Source organism: Dasypus novemcinctus, chromosome 18 (genome assembly GCF_030445035.2).
Source record: "Dasypus novemcinctus isolate mDasNov1 chromosome 18, mDasNov1.1.hap2, whole genome shotgun sequence".
NCBI lineage: Eukaryota > Metazoa > Chordata > Mammalia > Cingulata > Dasypodidae > Dasypus > Dasypus novemcinctus.
The window spans coordinates 23,126,745-23,146,450 of NC_080690.1; the positions used below are offsets into that span (position 1 = coordinate 23,126,745).

The window sequence follows — 19,706 nt, forward strand, 5'->3', positions numbered from 1 at the left end:
AGATAGGTACTGAGGCACAACAGAGCAATTACTTAAAAAAAAAAAAGTAAAGTTAGGGTCTTACCTTATCCTATTAACTAAAAGAAAATTCTGATGGAGTCAACATTTAAACCACAGAAGCACAGACAGAAAAACACTTGGTAAGTACACTTCCATAATTTGAGGATAAGCAAGGACTTCTCTAATTATGACACTGAAAGCGATAAATATAAGAGAGATCAACAGAATTGCTTATATAAATGTTAAAACTTCCAGACAACAAAAACCAAATAAATTATGGAAAACTACTAAGAAAAACATATTTGTAATATACATTAAATCTATCCCAGACTTTTCTCAATTCATTACAAAAGATCTGTAATGGGGAAGCGGACTTGGCCCAGTGGTTAGGGCGTCCGTCTACCATATGGGAGGTCCGCGGTTCAAACCCCAGGTCTCCTTGACCCGTGTGGAGCTGGCCCATGCACACTGCTGATGCGTGCGAAGAGTGCTGTGCCACGCAGGGGTGTCCACCGCATAGGGGCGCCCCCCTGTGTAGGGGTGCCCCACGCACAAGGAGTGTGCCCCATAAGGAGAGCCGCCTAGCGCAAAAGAAAGTGCAGCCTCCCTAAGAATGGTGCTGCCCACACGGAGTGCTGACACAACAAGCTGATGCAACAGAAAGAAACACAGATTCCCGTGCTGCTGACAACAACAGAAGCAGACAAAGAAGAAGACACAGCAAACAGACACAGAGAACAGACAACTGGGGTGGGGGGGGGGAAGGGGAGAGAAATAAATAAATAAATCTTTAAAAAAAAAAGAAAAGATCTGTAATGAAAAAGAAAACCTAGATACCTCAAACTCGATGTGTCTAAAACAACTCTCCAACTAAATCTTAAACTTTTTCCCTTTACTTTCCTTAGTCTCAAGTGGCTGGCACCATCCATTCATTCCTGCCAGAAATCTGAGCCATCATTGATCTTCACTCTCTTTACCACAGAGCCAATCAACAACTAATTCCTACCCATTTGACCTAAATATCTTTGGAATCTTCTATCCTCTCTTCATTACTATGAAAGTTTCCTAGTTCTGACCCTGAGATATCTTACCTAGATTACTAAGAAGGTCTAAATAGTCTCCTCCTGCTTCCCCTCTATTACCCAATCCACCAAACAGTCACCAGAACACTCCTTCTAAAATGCAATCCAACCACAATACACCCCAACTTAAAACGACCTCCCTGCAATCTACATCAGAGGATCCTCAATTTTTGCAACCAAACACTTCTAAGTACTAGGATTTTTTGATGGCACACTTGAAGAAATTAAAAGATCCAAATAATACTCAAAGAGTCATCAATCAGGGAGTGGATGTGGCTCAAGCAATTGGACAACTGACACAACACTGATACAATAAGGAGACACAATAAGAGACACAATAAGCAGGGAGAGGATGTGGCTCAAGCGACTGGGTGCCTCCCTCCCACATGGGAGGTCTCGGGTTTGGTTCCTGGTGCCTCCTAAAAGATGATGAGTAGGCAGAAAGAGCACACAATGAACAGACACAGTGAGTGCAAACAAAACAATTGGTGGGGGGGGGGAGGTAAATAAATCTTTTTAAAAAGTCATCAATGTTTTCTTTCCTGAATTTCCTGTAGAAAGGAATGGACTTGTAATTCATTACTAGAGAACGAGATAAAAGTAGTCACCCAACTAGGCTTCAAAGAAAGTTGTTGGAGTCACTTCATCTTTCCTCTTAGAACCCTGATAGAATGCCTGGAGATGCAGTGACCATCTTGCTAACATAATAAAGAGGATGAAATCACAGGATGAACACAAAGCAGCAGGAAGATGAAAAGACCCAGGGTCCGTAATATAATTTGAGCTGCTATTAGGCCTGGACTGTGTGCTGCTAGATATCTTGTTCTATGTGATAAATCCTCTGTCACTGTTAATAGGGTTGTTTAATACTTACAGTTATTTTTACTGATATAATGTCTAAGACAAATAGAATTGAAAGGTGTGCTACATTTCCATCCTTAAGATGCAATTACTAGCTTTATGACCTATGGCAAGGTATTTCATTTCTCTAAGTCTCAGTGAACTCACATATAATATGGGCATAGTAGTGATACTTACAAGATTGTTGTAAAGATTAAATACAATAACATAAAAAGCACTAAGTACACTACCTGGCAGTATTCAATAAGTTCTAGCTATCATATTACAAGCATTTATGGATACATAAAATTTACACATTTAAACATCATTACACATATCTACTGTATTCTCAGAATACAAGTCAGAGGTAACTGCACAAGAATGCTGTTTCCAACTCAAGAAAGCTTTCTATTATCTACTTGAGTATCAAGGGGGGAACATCTGCTAATAACAGGATACCCCTTCTTTCCTATGCATTCATTTATTCACTTTTTCATTTATTCCACAAATAGTGAGTCTTTCTTATAACTAAGTCACTGGTGCTAAGTGGCATGGATACAGTGAGAGGGAACAAATGGTGATTTTCCTCACAGAACTTCTAGTCTACTGGGCAGGTGAACAACGAACAAATAATTACATAAATCAATAGATAACTATCAACTGTGATTAAGTGCAGCAGAGGAAAATTAAGGGATGAAACGAGAATGTATCACAGAAGATGTGACATAATTCCCTAAGGAAGTTATTAGCCACTAATAAATACTCTAGCAATGGACTTGAATTTTTTTCATTAAAATTAAAATTATTATCAATAGTTGCAGTAAAATAGCCAAGAGAGATTTGGTAACCCTCCACTTTGTAGTTCCAGCTCTGCCTTGATTTTGCTCAGGATATGTAAGATGTATATGCAATGAACAGTTCTCACTTAACAAATATCTAAATCTGAAAGATCATCGGTGTTTACCAGGTTATCCTGATTCTTTGCTGTTACAATTTAAGTAACACCTCCTTTTCAAGGATAACATAAAGGGCACTTGATGATAACACTAAATGCATGCCCAAATGGTTAGGCGTAACTAATTCCTTCCATTCTCAGGTGATGATTTCACTCTGATCCCCACCAGACACTTTTGTTATATTAGCCTGCTAATTCACAGTTCACACCACAGTCTGCACAAAGTAGCCAGATAGGGTCATAAAAAAAAATGGTGGTATATATAAACTTATGTGGGAAACAGCTTAGTGGTCCTGTGATAAGAGTATATAGAGAATATTCTGAACACTCTTGCTGCATTTTATGGTATTGTGCTGAGTACACTACATAACTATATTTTATGGTTTAGTAACACTTCTTTCACTACAAGCTCTTTCTGTAGCAATGAATTTATTATATGGAAGTGCCTGTTTAATGAAAAGTTAAGAATCAAATTTATTTTCCAAGGAAGTTGATGATGAATGTGTAAATTTGTACAGAATACTGACATTTACCATTCTCTGTAGGGACCTGAATTATATCACTGATCACATGAAAATCAAAAGAAATAAATATGCTGAAGAAGCATCAGCACCTACTTCAAAGATGACAATTTAACATATGCAGCTGCAAATGATACATTTAACACATCACTCTTCAGTCTTTTAAATAAAATGATTCTTCTAAATTAATTTTACATTCTTGGGCATGTACACAAAGCAAAGTTATTTACACATTGGCTTCATTAATAGAAAAACCTTGCAAACAGCTAAACAATACCAGTTTTACATCATTGTCACCAAGTTTCAAAGAGAAAATGTTAATTCTAATAATGGTTTACTTTTTCTAACCAAATCTAAAATAACACTTTTGAAAGGTCATTCTGGTGAAGGTAAAACATCTTTTTGTGCCTGACAAAATAAATATATTTTAAAAAGTACAATGAATATAACATTTTAGACTCTTACATTGATAATACAAATATAAATGTTGATGGTATATGCAGTTTACTTACAACTAGTTGTGGTCCATCCATACGTAATTCATAATTATATCCAAAGAGATGAGGTATTCTACCAATCATTTAGAAGTTAGTAAGGTGTATAAAATTATTAATATTTTTATATATCACAGTTAACATAACTATAAAATTTCTGATACAGAGGTGATGTTAAATCCTCCCAAAAAACTTATTACAATTACCTACTCTTTCTGCTGCCAAGCATCAACTAGATTTTAGACAATCTGAGCCTTTGAAAAAATACTCTGAAATCAACTTAAGTTTCTACAATGGTATTGACCTTTTCCTGGTAGATGAGATCTTGTAGTTGCATTTTGTTAAAAATTAGTTGGAAATCTTTGATTAAAGAATTCAGTGAAGTATAAAAAAACTTGAGTTATTCAAACTTTTAGAGAACTGCAATTGCTGAAAACCAAGCACACAAAGGAGAAGACACTGAAAGTAATCCCTACAAATTAGAGGAACTAAAATTAAAAGATGAAAATACAATAAGCAAACAAGATTTAATTTTGAGTTTCTACCTCTGTGCCATGTCAGAGGGCCCTACATTGGAATCTGTGCTCCTGAGTGTGATGGAGCTGGACTCAGATGTGACTTTTCTACACATGCCTCTTCCGTCACTTTTACTGAACCTATGGTTGGTGCTAGGGATGGTCCAGACTCAGGAGACTTGAATCTCTGGGCTGCCCATGTGCCAGCTGGGCCCTGAGTCTCAGCAGAGTGGTGACTCCTACTCTCTGGTTCGTTGGTCTTACCCAGGTCAGCTAACAGGGAGGTGAAGATGGTCAACCACCACACCAGGGAATCAAGAGTGCCTACAACTGTAAGCAGAGGAATTGTATCTATCATCCCTGTGGAATCTAAGGTCCCTCTTGATCTAGATGTGGAGGGGACATCACCATCCCAGGGTCCACAGAATGGAGGAATAAAATATGGACTAGAGTGGACTTACTGATACTCTACTATAAAACTATAGTGACGAGTAATAGAAGAAATTTTAGCATCGAGGTGGAGAAAGTGGCCACAGTAGTTGCTGAGAGCAGGGAGAGGGTAGAAGAGATATGATGTGGGGGCATTTTTGGAAATGCTGTAAGTGGAAAATATGCAGTTGGATTTCAAATATTTATCCCAAAGCATGGGAGGGGGGAAGGTGGCTTCTAGAAAATTTTAAATTACACATGTGGCTCATATTTTAATTCTATCGGACAGCACTATCTTAAAATACTGCTTGATGAATTTTTACAACTGAATTTACCCATATAACTAATTATCGAGAAGAAGCAACAGAGCAGCATCAGCAATCCCAGAAGCCTCCTTCTGCTCTATTCCAGTAACTAGCCCTCTCTTACAGGGGTAAACCACTATCCTTACTTCTAACAGCAAATACTATAGTTTTGCACATTTTTTTTACTTTTATACAAAAAGGATTCATACAGCATGTATGTGTACTCTTTTAGAGTCTTTTTTTTCCCCACTCAATATATTTGTTAAAATTCATCCATATTGGAGTGTTCTGGTTTTTCATTTTCATTGCATTTCTTTGTGTGAATATACAATTTATCCATTCTACTATAAATGGACATTTGGGTAGTTTACAATTTCTGGCTATTAATAATGCTACCAACAAATGTTCTTGTATGCATCTTTTGATTAATATATGTATAAATTCCTGTTGCACAACATATCTTGGAGTAGAACTCCTGGATCACTGGATCACAGGGTACACACATGTATGCAGCTTTATTTGCTGCCAGTTTTCCAAAGGTACAATTTAGATAACCGACATACCAGTTGCTGCTCCATATCCTTGTCAATGTTTGGTATTATTTTTTAAAATTTATTCTTCATTTTAATCATTCTGATAGGAGTGTAGTAGAATCTTATTGTGGTTTTTAAAAATTATTCCTCTGATAACTATTAATAAATGAAGTTGAACAAATATCATTTGGATATCCTCATTTGTGAATTCTTTCACCTGTTTTTCTATTGAGTTGTCTGTGCTTTTATCTCATTGAAATGTAGGATTTTTTTCTCTTTAAATAGTTATTAACTTTATTTTTCTTTATTTATCCTGCCCTCCTCCAGATGGTTCTCTTATCTGTCTGCTTGCCTTCTCCAGGAGGCACTGGGAACCAAACCTGGGACCTCCCACGAGAGGCAAGTGCCCAATGGCCTGAGCCACATCTGTTCTCCATGGGTTGCCGTGTCTGCTGGCTTATGGCATCTGCTTATTGTGGTGGGGAGCGGCGTCTAAGCTTGCTGAGGTGGGAGGTAGCATCTAAGCTCAGTGTGGTGGCAGGCAGTACCTGCTCGTCTTCTTTTAGGAGGCATCAGGACCTGAACCTGGGACCTCTCATGTGGTAGGGCAAGCACCCAAGAGGTTGAGCTACATCTGTTTCCCTGTAGGAGTTTTTAAAATATATTCTGTATTTATTGTTTTATTTTAGGCAATACCAACCAGGGATTGAATCCAAAACCTTGTACACTAATAGCAGGTACTGCTACATGCACTCGCCAATCAAAGTTGGTTTTTTCATTTGTTTGTTTTTAGGAGGTAATGGGACCTCATACACGGGAAGTGAGTGTTCAACTACTTGAGCTACATCTGCTCCCCTCTATATGAGTTTCTGTGCCAGATATATATACTCAAAGACTTTCTCCAACTCTTCAAGTTGCTTTTCTACTCTTAAGAATATTGTTTTTTTGATAAACAAGTTCTTGGTTTTACTACAGATTTATAAATTTTCTTTTGTTTATAGTTAAGCATCTTTTGTGTCCTGTCAAAGAAATTTTTACCTACTCCGAAGTCACAAAGATGATTTTCTCATTTTCTTCTAAAAGCTATATTAGTCTATGTTTTATAAACTGCTGTCCACTGGATATTGATTTTTGTGAATGGTGAAAGGAGTTCCAATACATTTTTCTCCCCATAGGGATGTTGGGTTGCCCCTATCATTTATTGAAGAGGCCATTTCCATCCATTTATATCTTTGTCTTTAAGTAGGGGCCCATTTATTTCTGATATATAGAAATATGACTGATTTTTGTGTACTGACCTTATATTATATCCAAAGACCTTGTTAAATTCCTGTATTAATATTTCTAATACAGTCTTATGATTTTATCAGTACATGTCTTCTGCAGATAAAGACAGTTTCCCGTCTTCTTCTACAATCCTCATGTCTTTCATTTCTTTTTGGAAAGAATCTTTTGATGGGGCTTGTATTTTCAACTGGACTTGACTGAAATTTAGGGAACTATAATTCTGAAGGAATTGCATTTGGCAAAATACTTAGAAGAATAAAGAAAAAACTTATTGATATATTTTGTCTTATGAAAGTATTTGTCAAAGAAAGGTCCTCTGATCAAAGGCAAACAATTAATATCTGTGACAATACTTCAGCCTAAATATTTATACACAAAAAAATGGAACGGTGAACATCATCCATGTAGCTCTGGGCTTACCAGGTACCTCAGCATGTTAAAGAGACTATTTTATCAGTTCTGCAGAAGTGTTCAGAGAATAGTCAATTGGAAGTGTCAACAGTTTAAAATTTATCAACTATAACATGTAACTCTTAAGAAAAATCAAAAGCACTTTGAAGAAAACAAAATAAGATCATATAAAAAATATCGATATATTCTTCAGAGAAATAACAAAAAACATTAGCTACAGATATGGCTAAGAAGCTAATAAAGTAAAGGAATTTATATTAACACTAATTATTCTGCTTGTTATATTTTAATGTTCATATTATCAACAAAGAGATATATTTTTTAATTTTACTTTAATGTACCAATGTTAAAATTTTTAAACAAAGCCTTATTTTTTAAAAGAACTAATTTTTTCAATCTAGCAATATAATAAAACCAATTTGAAGGTCAATATTTTTGAAACATTATCTTTCAATTTGTACAATAAATAATACAAAGATTTTAATCTACACTAAATTATATTACATCATTACTGAAGTAACATTAATAATGAACTTAGGCGAATTTGCAAAATAACTAGTCTTGGTTAATTCAAAAGAGTTACTACAACCTGTGTGTTGATTAGCGGGAAGAAACAAAGCTGTGTTGGGATACAGAAAGGGGCTTGTCAGCCACGTTCACTCTCTAGAAAAACAGCTCATTCCAGCAGAAACATCTCCATGAGAGAGGGCTGAAATTCATGCTCTGCAAAAGTACACATTATTACATGCAACAGATGTTAGGATCCCTTGAGAATAGTAGAAACCGTAAGTGTAAAATAAAATCCCCAAGTGCAAACAGTAACAAAACCAAGTTTTCATTTAGGATCTTTCCTACATGCCAGGTACTATGCCAGGTAGAGCCCTCTACAAATGCTAGTCATTCAACTGTCCACAATTTTGTGGGGTGACAACATCTTCATTTTATGAAGGGCAAATTTGAGGCCCAGAGAGATATAATAACTTGCCAGCATCACAAAGGTGTTAAGAGGTGGGGCCAGGATTCACAATTACATGAGTATGAAACTCCTGCTCCTAACTTCTACACTCACTGCGTCTTTACTTTTATTACCTTGCAGGTAATTCTGGGCTTGGGAAAGCTACAGAGAAATGTTGATTGCAGAATGAAGGGTTGGGATACCTTGCTTTGAAATTTTTATTACATCATGTAATACCTATTATTTTATCAGTTTATTATCACAACTGATGGCGTGTACTATACAGTGATATAGTTCAATTTGGGGATTGGGCAACAAAGCTTAGAAAACGCCAAGTATGGAAAATGTTGTGGGTTAAACTTAAAACTTTCACTTAAAATTTTAATGAAATACTTCAGTTTCAGAAGTCAACCACCCTAAATTCTTCCTTATATAAATTCAATCTGCTATATCATTTCTTTCAGAAATAATCTTTTAGATTGCCAATTGTTGACTATCTTCCTAAAAGAAAAGAATTGGGGGTGGGGGTCCCTTATAACCATGGAAATCAAGGTAGAAGGTAAAATTTCTTAAGAATTTTAACTTTGAATCTCAATTTTTTTTGACTAGAAGGGTTTTACTTTTTATTTCTTGATAAGAACACTCATATTTGCAGAGATGGAGAACATAAGACAACAGAAAGACGAATGAAAACTCTTTTTCATTAATATTTTAATTTTATTGAGAAGATTAGATAGCAAACAATTTAAGGAAATTAACACCTGATAATCAGGTGCTTTCACATTTTCCTTTCTTTCTTTCTTTTTAGACTTCCTTCCTTCCTTCCTCCCTCCCTCCCTCCTTTCTTCCTTTCCTTCCTTCCTTCATTTCTCTCCCCTTCCACCCCACTCCCCCTTGTCTGCTCTGTGGCCATTTGCCGTGTATTCTTCTGTGTCCGTCTATGTTCTCGTCAGTAGCACTGGGAATCTGTGTCTCTTTTTGTTGTGTCATCTTGTTGTGTCATCTTGCTGCGTCAGCTCTGCGTGTGTGCAGTGCCACTCCTGGGTAGGCTGCGCTTTTTTCCACACGGGGCAGCTCTCCTTGAGGGGCGTACTCCTTGTGCATGGGGCTCCCCTACATGGGGGACACCCCTTCGTGGCATGGCACTCCTTGTGCGCATCAGCACTGTGAATGGGCCAGCTTACCACATGGGCCAGGAAGCCCTGGGTTTTAACCCTGGACCTCCTATGTGGTAAGCGGACACTGTATCAGTTGAGCCAAATCTACTTACCTACATTTTCTTTCAGCATTTTGAATACATCATCCCAGCTCCTCATGGCTGCACAGTTTTAGATGAGAAGTTAACTGTTACTCTTATTGTGGCTCCCTTGTATGATGTAATGAGTTGTCCTCCTTGCTGCTTTCAAAATTTTCCTTGTCATTATGATGTGTATAGGTGTAATCTCTATGATGTATATAGGTGTAATCTCTGGGTTTATCTAATTTGCAGTTCATTAAGTTTCTTGGATTTGTAAATTAATGCTTTCCTTTATCAAATTTGAGAGTTTCTGGTCATTCTTTCCTAAAATACAAAATATTTTTTTCTCTCCCTTCCTCTCCCTGGGATTTTTATCACATGTAAACTGGTATCCTAGCTGTTGCCCAGGTCTCTGAGCTTCTGTTCATTTTTCTTTTTTCTTTTTTTTTCTGTTCTTCAGACTGGATAATCACCTATTAATCTCTCATCACATTTGCAAATTCTTTATCAGCTCAAATCTGTTGAGTGCCTTGTAACGTTTTCATTTCAATTATTGTGATTTTTCAATTACAGGATTTCTATTAAACTCTTTATAATTTTGACCTCTTTATTGCTATTCTTGTATGAGTCATTGTCATCATATTCTTTAATTCTTTAAACATAGCTTCCTTTAGTACTTTCAACATATTTATAACAGTTGCTTTGACACTTCTGTCATTAAGAACCAACATTTAAGCCCTCTCAAAGATAGTTTCTATCGGCTGCTGCTTTTACTGTTTGTGGATCACGCTGTTCAACTTTTGTATTTCTCTATATGTCTCATAATTTTTGTAGAAAACTGGATACTTGTTGCTCCTGCTTTTCCCTTATTTGTTTAACGACTTGTCTGGACTAATTCTGTGAACTCTCTTCCCCTCTGATGTCACTGTTAGGTTTTTTTTTTTTCCGCCTTGTTTTCACGTTTAAGTCTCATTTTTCCAGGGGATTTAGTAGTTAGAGATTTTGCATAAACTACTCAAGCAAGTACAGTTTCTGCCCTTTTCCACTGGATCTGTGAGTGGCTTGGGAAATGCTTTAAAAATTCAGGGAGTTTACAAGTCTATCCCATATTCAATCAGGGACTAGGAGCTTCCAAGAGTTCCTGAGCAGATGTAGCCTGCACATGTTCACAGTCTTCTGGACCTTAAAGGTGAGTGGGATCTCAAGCAGGGACTGCTTTTGCTGTCCCTTTCCCTGGATCTGTTAAAATTTCAGGCTGGTCTGCCAAATTTGTTGCTTCCAGCAACATTAGCTTTCCTTGATTGTTTGCTAATAGACCTCCATTGTTTCTAAGCTCTGCTCCAAATAAAATAAGCCTCCTTGACAAGACAGAACTAACATCCCCAAGGCTTGCCTCACCTGTCCAGGGTGAGGGGCCACAGAGCTGGGCAAAGGGACAGGAACAGCTACTGACTAAATGCCAGTAACTCTCGCTTTACAAATTTAACAGCTTTTCTTAAATAAATGCTTCCCAATTTATGACCTTTGGTCAATTTCAAGAGACCTTAAATGGCTAATTTTTACAACTTTGTGTAGTCTGATCACTGCTTTTGGGAGAGACTATGTAGAGCTTCTCAGTCAGTCATTCCGGAAGACCTACTCCTATACTTGATGTTGAATTTTTTTTCTCGCAATGTTCTAAAGATCAAGGACAAATATTAAACAGAATTGCTGGACTTTGAGGTCGCCCACTGAATAGATATGGGTAAGTCGATGAAATTTTGAACTATGAGGGAAAAACTTTCCCAAAATCTAGATCAGCATTTGAGTCTTAACATCTTCAGGAATCCTCAATATTAACTGAACATGATACTTTCTATACTTACCACTCTTTAAAACTGGGTAAAACAGATCCTCAAATAAAGGCAAGATTAGGGCTAAATAAAGGGACCATGCTCAGTAAAACCTGAAATCACCCTACCTGGGCTCGCTCCTCATCAAACTCCAGGCAGCCCATACCGTCCAATCTCTGTAGATCAATCCAGCCTTTCCAGATAACACAGACGCCATTCAGAATCATGGGTGCCTTCAAATATACCTAAAACACAGGATGAAAAAAGAAAAAGGTGTGAGACACATAAATCAAAGGATTAAGTTTACTTATGTAATAAACTGTGGTTTTCCTACAGGAAAAAAAAATAAAAAGATCAACCCAATTATAACATTAAGAATTACAGAAAAATATATAAACCATAACCTCTGTATATATTCAGTAAATTAAATTAATCTGGCCTACCAGGATTTTTTTTCTAGTCATAATTCTTCCTGCATATTTTAAAAAAGAAGTTTCCCAAGATTTGTAAACCTGTCTGTAGTAAGGTAATACATGAAGTAGATATTGCTGCTCTTCTAGCTGAAGTTAGGATAATCTGGTACTTTTCCTTGATTTTCAAATTACGGATAGAAGAATATAAAGATAGAAAGCAATTGTTCACTAGTCCCTAAGAGAACATGCACTGTTTTCCTTCTACTTGAATCCCTGGAGTCACTCAGGGTCAGGCTCTTCACACTTCCCTTCAGTTTTATAAGCTACCTCATAACTCCCTAATAAGTAAAGCTGCTTTTTTTTCCCTTTTTTCCCACTTATATTAGCCAGAATTGATTTCTACTGCTATTAACCAAAGAAACTTAAATCATATAATATTTATTTCCATATAACATTAGATGATATATGATATGCAGCTGATTTTTAGGTTTCTAGGTAAAAGACTGCCATCTTTATAAATAATTTAAATTTCACAGTATTTTAAAAATACAGTGGAAAAGCTTTAAAGTTATAGGGTTTGGGAAGCGGATGTGGCTTTCTGTGAATGGACTCCCGTCTAACATACGGGAGGTCCAGTGTTTGATTGCCAAGGCCTTCTGGTGAAGGCAAGGTGGCTTATGCAGTCAACTAGCCCACGCAGAGTGATGGCCCATGCAGAGTGATGGCCCACACATGAGTGCTGGCATAGCAAGATGATGCAACAAAAAGAGACAAAAAGAAGAGACAACAAGAGATGCAGCAGACCAGGGAGCTGAGGTGGCACAAGAGACTGAGCGCCTCTCTCCCACTCTGGAAGGTCCCAGGATCGGTTCCTGGTGCTGCCTAAAGAGAAGACAAGCAGACATAGAAGAACATGCAGCAAATGGACAAAAAGGGCAGACAATGGGGGTGGGGGAGGTAGGGGGGGTATAAATAAATAAATCTTAAAAAAAAAAAGGCCATAGGGTTTGCCTATATAATATAATATCAAACATTTGTCTATAAAATAAGTTAACCCAGTACCCTAGTTATTTCAACTCATTTTTAAATTCTTTAGTAGTATAAACTGAATAAATCAAAACTTAGTAGGAACTAAAAAATAAAAGTAAAACCAAGCCTTTTCAATTTTCAATAAACGGAAATGTTTTATTCCTTCATACAATACTTTCAGGTGAGAAAATCAGCCAGATTTTCTGTCACATCCAACAGTCATATTTGCTGTATATTAGATAATTATCTTAAAGTAAGTATCATAGGGTACTATGTGTTCTCAAGTCACTGACAAATTAGAAAATACCCCCTACATTTTATGCACTGACATTTAAAAAAGATAAAAGTATCTTGATAAATTCTAGAAAGATCTTCAAAATTGCAGAAACAAAGTATCCTTCATCTGGTGAACCTCCAACTTTATCAGAAAACTCTTACATTCTTATGCTGTGGAATTAATTAAAGTTGACAGTTTTAATAACCTCTTCACAAAACTTAATTTCTTAATAATTCTTTAAAAAAAATAATAATCTTAGAGCAAAAGCTATGAGCTTTAGCTATGATATCCAAATTTGTATCATTTTAATTTTCTAGCACCAAATTAATTCTCATATTGGCTCAAAACGCAGTTGTTTTCAAAAGCAATTAAGAATCCATTAAGAAAAGGTGCTATTGCTATCATCTTGAGGTGAATATTTCCTTGATACAGATAAGAAACATAAGAAATTGAAGTTGCTACAATTTCTCCCAACACCATACTATCCTAATAATTACTTTTTAAAAACATGGTTATTTTAGTTCTTCTCTACCCATTTAACATGGGCTTCAGAATAAAACCAGCATAGATTTGTATCATTTTATCATTTACTGCAAGATTTTCAAAATGTAGAGAAAGCAGGCCTTCAATGAGTTTTTAAAAATTTAGGCTAACAAATATATTGTTATAAACCTACACCAAACATATTTTCTTTGGCTAATCCTAGTATTCTATAAGCTAAATATTAGCAATATTTATTACCTATATAATAATATAAACTGACAAGACAGGTTTCTCACTTTGAAGAGAAAACTGGAAACATTGTTTATTTTCATTATTTACTCAATTTAACAATTTCTTCAGAGTCTTAGGATCTCCTTGTTTGTAGACATGTTTAATTAAAAAATTGACTACCAATAATCATAAATATGCTGGAAAAATTATTACTGAGACACCTGTAAAATAAAACCTATAGGGTTTATGCCTTCTTTGTAAATATTTGTTACTTCCCTTCATTAGTAAACACAACCATTTTTCTGTTAAAGGCTCCTATAAACCATGTTGAAGCGATTTCCACTTGTATCAGAGTAAAAGAACGTAAGTTCCATTTCTCCTCCCATTTGGACCAAGGGAAACAGTCTACAGTTATAGCTGAAACCGTTTAACCACACATTTCCTTCTGTACTGATAATTGCGCATTCCCTTCCACACTAAGAATTTAAAACTCCACTGATGTGCACCTAAGTCAAGCAAGTGACTATGACTACCTCATACTTGATATCTCACAAAAATCTAAAAACAATACCCCCTCTATACTTTATACCAATAAAATATGAATTACCACATCTTCTAATAAAAGATTTAGACTTTAACCCCTCTAACAGAGGGAAGGGGAAGCATGCAGTGGGGAGATAAAATATTTCACCTATAAACGTATCACATTATTTATAATTCTCATACTAATCATGAAAAAAATTTTTTTTTTAAATTTCTCTCCCCTTCCCCCTCTCCCCCCTGGTTATCTGCTCTCTTATGTCATTCACTCTGTGTTCTTCTGTGTCTGCTTGCATTCTCGGCAGCACCAGGAATCTGTGTCTCTTTTTGTTGCATCATCTTGCTGCGTCAACACTCCGTGTGTGGGGCGCCACTCCTGGGCGGGCTGCACTTTTTCACACGGGGCAACTCTCCTTGCAGGGTGCACTCCTTGTGCGGGGTGCTCCCCTATGCAGGGGACACCCCTGCATGGCACGGCACTCCTTGCGCGTGGGCCAGCTCACCACACAGGCCAGGAAACCCTGGGTTCAAACCCTGGACCTCCCACGTGGTAGGTGGACACTCTATCAGTTGAGCCACATCCATTTCCCATGAAGTGAATTCTTGATCTAGTAGCAGAGGAAGGTTGACTTCAACTGAATCAGATTTTACATTCTTCATCAATGGTTTATTCCTTTTAGAACTGAAGATTCCATAATCTCTTAGCTTATTCATATTTACTAACATTTACTGTCAAAAACATCTTATAAAATTACTATATTTAAAAATCCCATTTATTACTGCTTTTATATCAAAGAAAACCACTTATCTGTTTTAGGAAATTCCTGAATGGCATCAGAAAATGGCAACAGTTCTGAATCAAAGCTAGTGCTTGGAATCACAATTAAAAATAATATTTTAAATTGAACCTGGTAATTTTTTTTAGATATTCGCATTTAAACAAATATGTTTAAACAAATATGGTTTTATGTATAAATCTTCAAAGTAAATGTTTGTAGCTTCCATGCATTCATGAACACCAAACCTCAAAGTACAAAGAAAATTAATTCTGTCTCTTAACATTTTGGCATTTTATAATGTAATTCAATAATGTAATTTAAATACAAAGACTTTTTTCATTGAAAATGATGATGCCTTATTTCATTTTTCATTTTTCTTTTTTTTTTTTCAGGAGGTACCAGGAACTGAACCCAGGATCTCATACATGGGAAGCAGGCATTCAACCACTGAGCTAATCTGCTCCCCATGCTTTATTTCAAACTTGGAAAAGAAAATTAATTAGAATATGACCTAGGGATTAAACCTATTGTCCTAAAAAAACGAAATATTTTACACAAAATGGATTTCATAAAGCCTTTAATTTACAAAATGGATACACAGATTAAGCTAATCACATATAAAAACAGCAACAAAATAGCTTATCTTTCCCAAAGTCAAATATCAAGGAATATGTTTGAGATGTCACAGAAGTTTAACAAAATTTTTAACTCAAACTCTAAATAACAGTATTTACGATGTTATATTCAAAAACATGTTTGCACCATCACCTAAAGAATGAATAAACAAAGGGTGGCATTATCCACACAATGGAATATTATTCATCCATGAAAATGAAAGTAGTTCTGATACATGCTACAAAATGGATAAACCTTGAAGACATTATGCTAAGTGAAAGAAGGCAAGAAAAGGTAACATATTATATGATTCTACTTTTTAAAAAATGTCCAGAATAAGCAAATCTACAGAAACACAAAGTAGATTAGTGGTTATCAATAACTGGGGGTGGAAAGGAGAATAGGCAGTGACTGCTAATGGGTATGGAATTTTTTAGGGGGGTGATAATATTTTGGAATTAGATAGTGGTGATAGTTATACAACTCTGTCAATACCTATTTTGTAAGTTAAAGGCTTTATGGAATCTGTTTTATGTAGAAACCACAGAATTGTACACTGTAAAAAGGATGAATTATATCTCAATAATGCTGTTATAAAAATACTTGCAGGGGAGCACTTGTTGCTCAGTGGCTGAGCACCTGCTTCCCATGTACAAGGTTCTGGGTTCAATCTCAGGTACCTCCTTAAAAAAATGTCTGCAACAATTTTTATACTACATAGGTGACATTTATGAAATACCCAAGTGGAAATTTTGAGTAGGCAGTTGTATATGGACTTCTAGCACTCTATCTGCTATGATGATATAAATCTAGCAGCTATCAACAATATTATGGTCTTTAAATTTATGGAAAAGGGAGATTCCTTAAGAAGTGAACCGAGGGAGAGAAGAGGGCCCAGGAAGACCCTGAGTAAAACAACTTTTAGATACTGGATATATGAAAAGAACCCAGCAGAGGAGACTAGAAATGGCCAATGAGGTAAGAGGAAAATATGTCATGTGCCCAGTGGACAAAGGTATTTTCCCCTTTTTTGGCTATAGTACATAAATATTTCATTATGGGATCTTACATCACTCAGAACTTTGAGTAATGCTTTTATTTAAGGCAAGTGTTCTTAATCTGGAGTTCAGGGAATCCATAGGAGTTTGGGTTTATGGGTAAGTTTCAAGAACAGAAACATTAGCCCAATGGATAGAGCATCTGCCTACCACATAGGAGGTCCGTGGTTCAAACCCCGGGCCTCCTTGACCAGTGTGGAGCTGGACCATGTGCAGTGCTGATGTGTGCAAGGAGTGCTGTGCCATGCAGGGGTGTCCCCCACATAGGGGAGCCCCACACGCAAGGAGTGTACCCTGTAAGGAGAGCCACCCAGCACAAAAGAAAGTGCAGCCTGCTCAAGAATGGTGCTGCACGCACGGAGAGCTGACACAATAACATGATGCAACAAAAAGAAACACAGATTCCCAGTGCCACTGATAAGGATAGAAACAGAGAAGAACATACAGTGAATGGACACAGAGAGCAGACAACTGGGGGGGTGGGGAAGGGGAGAGAAATATTTCTTAAAAAAAGTATGTGTGTGTGTGTGCCCATATGCATTTTTCGAAGATTTCATCAGATTCTAAAAGGGTTCGATTATGATAGTAACAACTCTATTCCTTTCCCTCGCTCATAGACACCAAGGACTTTCTACCTCAGAGCTTGAGAGAGAATAAAAATTCTTAATTTAGTAAATGGAACAAACCACTTAAAATAGCTGAAAAACAGTAACCCTGTCTTTTGAAATATAAGGAAAGCATTAGAGAAAGGGTACAATGGAGACTAGTCAACTTGTCACTTAATCTGCACAAATAGTTCCTTCTCTAAGGGTCTGAAGGCTCCTTATTCTGAGGATATCTAAATTCAGAATAAGCAGTAGCAACTATTCTTTCCTCTATATACTACATATTTGCATAAAAGATCAGGGTTTCTAGTTCCTGGGCTGAGAGAGAAATTGGGGATGCAAAGGGATAATAGAAAGAGTTCCCTTTTTCGAATGGTTCTAAAGAAGATAATTTCAAGATAATTAAAGCAGAATAACTGTATTTTGCAAAGAAGATCCCATGTACGTCAGTACTGAACCATAAAATCAATATAAAAAGAAACCAAGCATCAAAGTTAGTGACAAGGGCAAGAAACAAAGACTTTACCCTCAAAACATCCCTTTCAATTGGAAAGAATTTCACTTCTCCATAATAAACTTTTTTTTTTTTAAAGATTTTTATATTTATCCCCCTCACCCCCCAATGTTGTCTGCTCTCTGTGTCCATTTGCTGTGTGTTCTTCTGTGTCTGCTTATATTCTCATTAGATGGCTCCAGGAACTGATCCTGGGACCTTCTGGAGTGGGAGGGAGGTGCCACCTCAGCTCCCTGGTCTGCAGTGTCTCTTTATTATCTCTCCTCTATGTCTCTTTCTGGTGTGTCATCTTGTTGTACCAGCACTCCGCTCAGGTCAGCTCGCCACACAGGCCAGCTTGCCTTCATCAGAAGGCCCCAGGTATCAAACCCTGGACTTCCCATATGGTAGATGGGAGCCCAATCACTTGAGCCACATCTGCTTCCCCATAATAAACTATTAAAGCTTAAACACTTGCACCTCTGGTATATGAAGTGAGGCATTAGGAAAACAATGAGAGAGAAGTGGATGTGACTCAAGCAATTAGGTTCCCATCTACCACATGGGAGGCCCCGGGTTCAAATCCCAGGGCATCCTGGTGAAGGCAAACCAGCCTGTGCTGCAGAGAGCTGAGGGCCCATGCCGTGGAGAGTTGATGGCCCGCTTGATGTGAGTTAAGCAACTGAGCTCCCTCATACCATATGGGAGCTCCCTAGTTCAGTTCTCTGTGCCTCCTAAAGAGAGTGAGCTGGCATGATGGGCAGGCATGGTAAGCTTTTGTGAAAAAAAAAAAGAGACGAAGACAAACATGAGAGATACAACAAAGGAGGGAATGGGGGAGGCTCAAGCAATTAGGTGCCTCCCTCGTATACTGGATGGAGGTCCCCATTTCAGTTCCTGGTGCCTCCTAAAGAAACAAGGAAGACGAACAGACACAGCAGGTGCAAACAATGAGGGGATGAGGAGAAATAAATAAAATAAATCTTTAATAAAAATAAAGTGGCTGACTATAAATAAATATAGAAAACCAACAACTTCCCTATAACAGTAACTATTTAGTAAAACATGAAGTCTATAAAAGAAGAAAATGACTAATTTCTGAGACAAAAATATTTGAATAACTAGAAAGATATCATGTTCTTGAATGGGAAAACTAAAATGCTGATTTATCCCAAACGAATCCTTATTTAATAAAAGTCCCAATCTCAAAATGTTTCCTAGAATTTGAAAAATAAGCTTACAGTTAATATAAAAGAACCAGACCACCCAAGAAAAATATTACAAAAAGTAATTTTTTCCCTTTCAGTATTAAAACATACAAAAATACAATCTGTATAGTACTGTGCAGTCAGAGACAACTAAATGGAATAGAATAAAAAAGCCAAAACTTAAACAGAGTATACTAGTATTTAAAATATGAAAAAAATATCATTAAAAACTGATGAGGGGAGGCAGTTGTGGCTCAATCAGCTGGGCTCCTGCCTACCACATGGGAGGCCCTGGGTTCGCATCCTAGGGCCTCCTTGTGAAGGCAAGCTGGTCCGTGGGCTGCAGAGAGCTGATGGCCCATGTGCCGCAGAAAGCTGACACAGCAAGATGATGAAACAAAGGGAGACAAGCAGACACAGAAAAAAAGCACAGCAAATGGACACAGAGAACAGACAGGAAGAAAAAAAAAAAAAAAACAAGCCACAAGGGGGGAGAATAAAAATAAATGAATCTTAAAAAAAAAAAAAATCGATGGTAAGTAGACATGGCTCAACTGATAGAGCTTCTGCCTACCATAT

General features: G+C 36.9%; 1 protein-coding gene across 3 annotated transcripts in view; it reads right to left on the reverse strand.

The window, feature by feature from the left end:
* CBFB (core-binding factor subunit beta) overlaps positions 1–19,706 on the reverse strand; it is an 85,426-nt gene that overhangs the window by 17,817 nt on the left and 47,903 nt on the right. For all 3 annotated transcript variants that reach the window (XM_004460889.3, XM_004460890.3, XM_058279880.2), the window contains exon 4: positions 11,525–11,641. In XM_004460889.3, the coding sequence (XP_004460946.1) occupies positions 11,525–11,641 (117 nt within the window). The remainder of the gene's footprint in view (positions 1–11,524; positions 11,642–19,706) is intronic.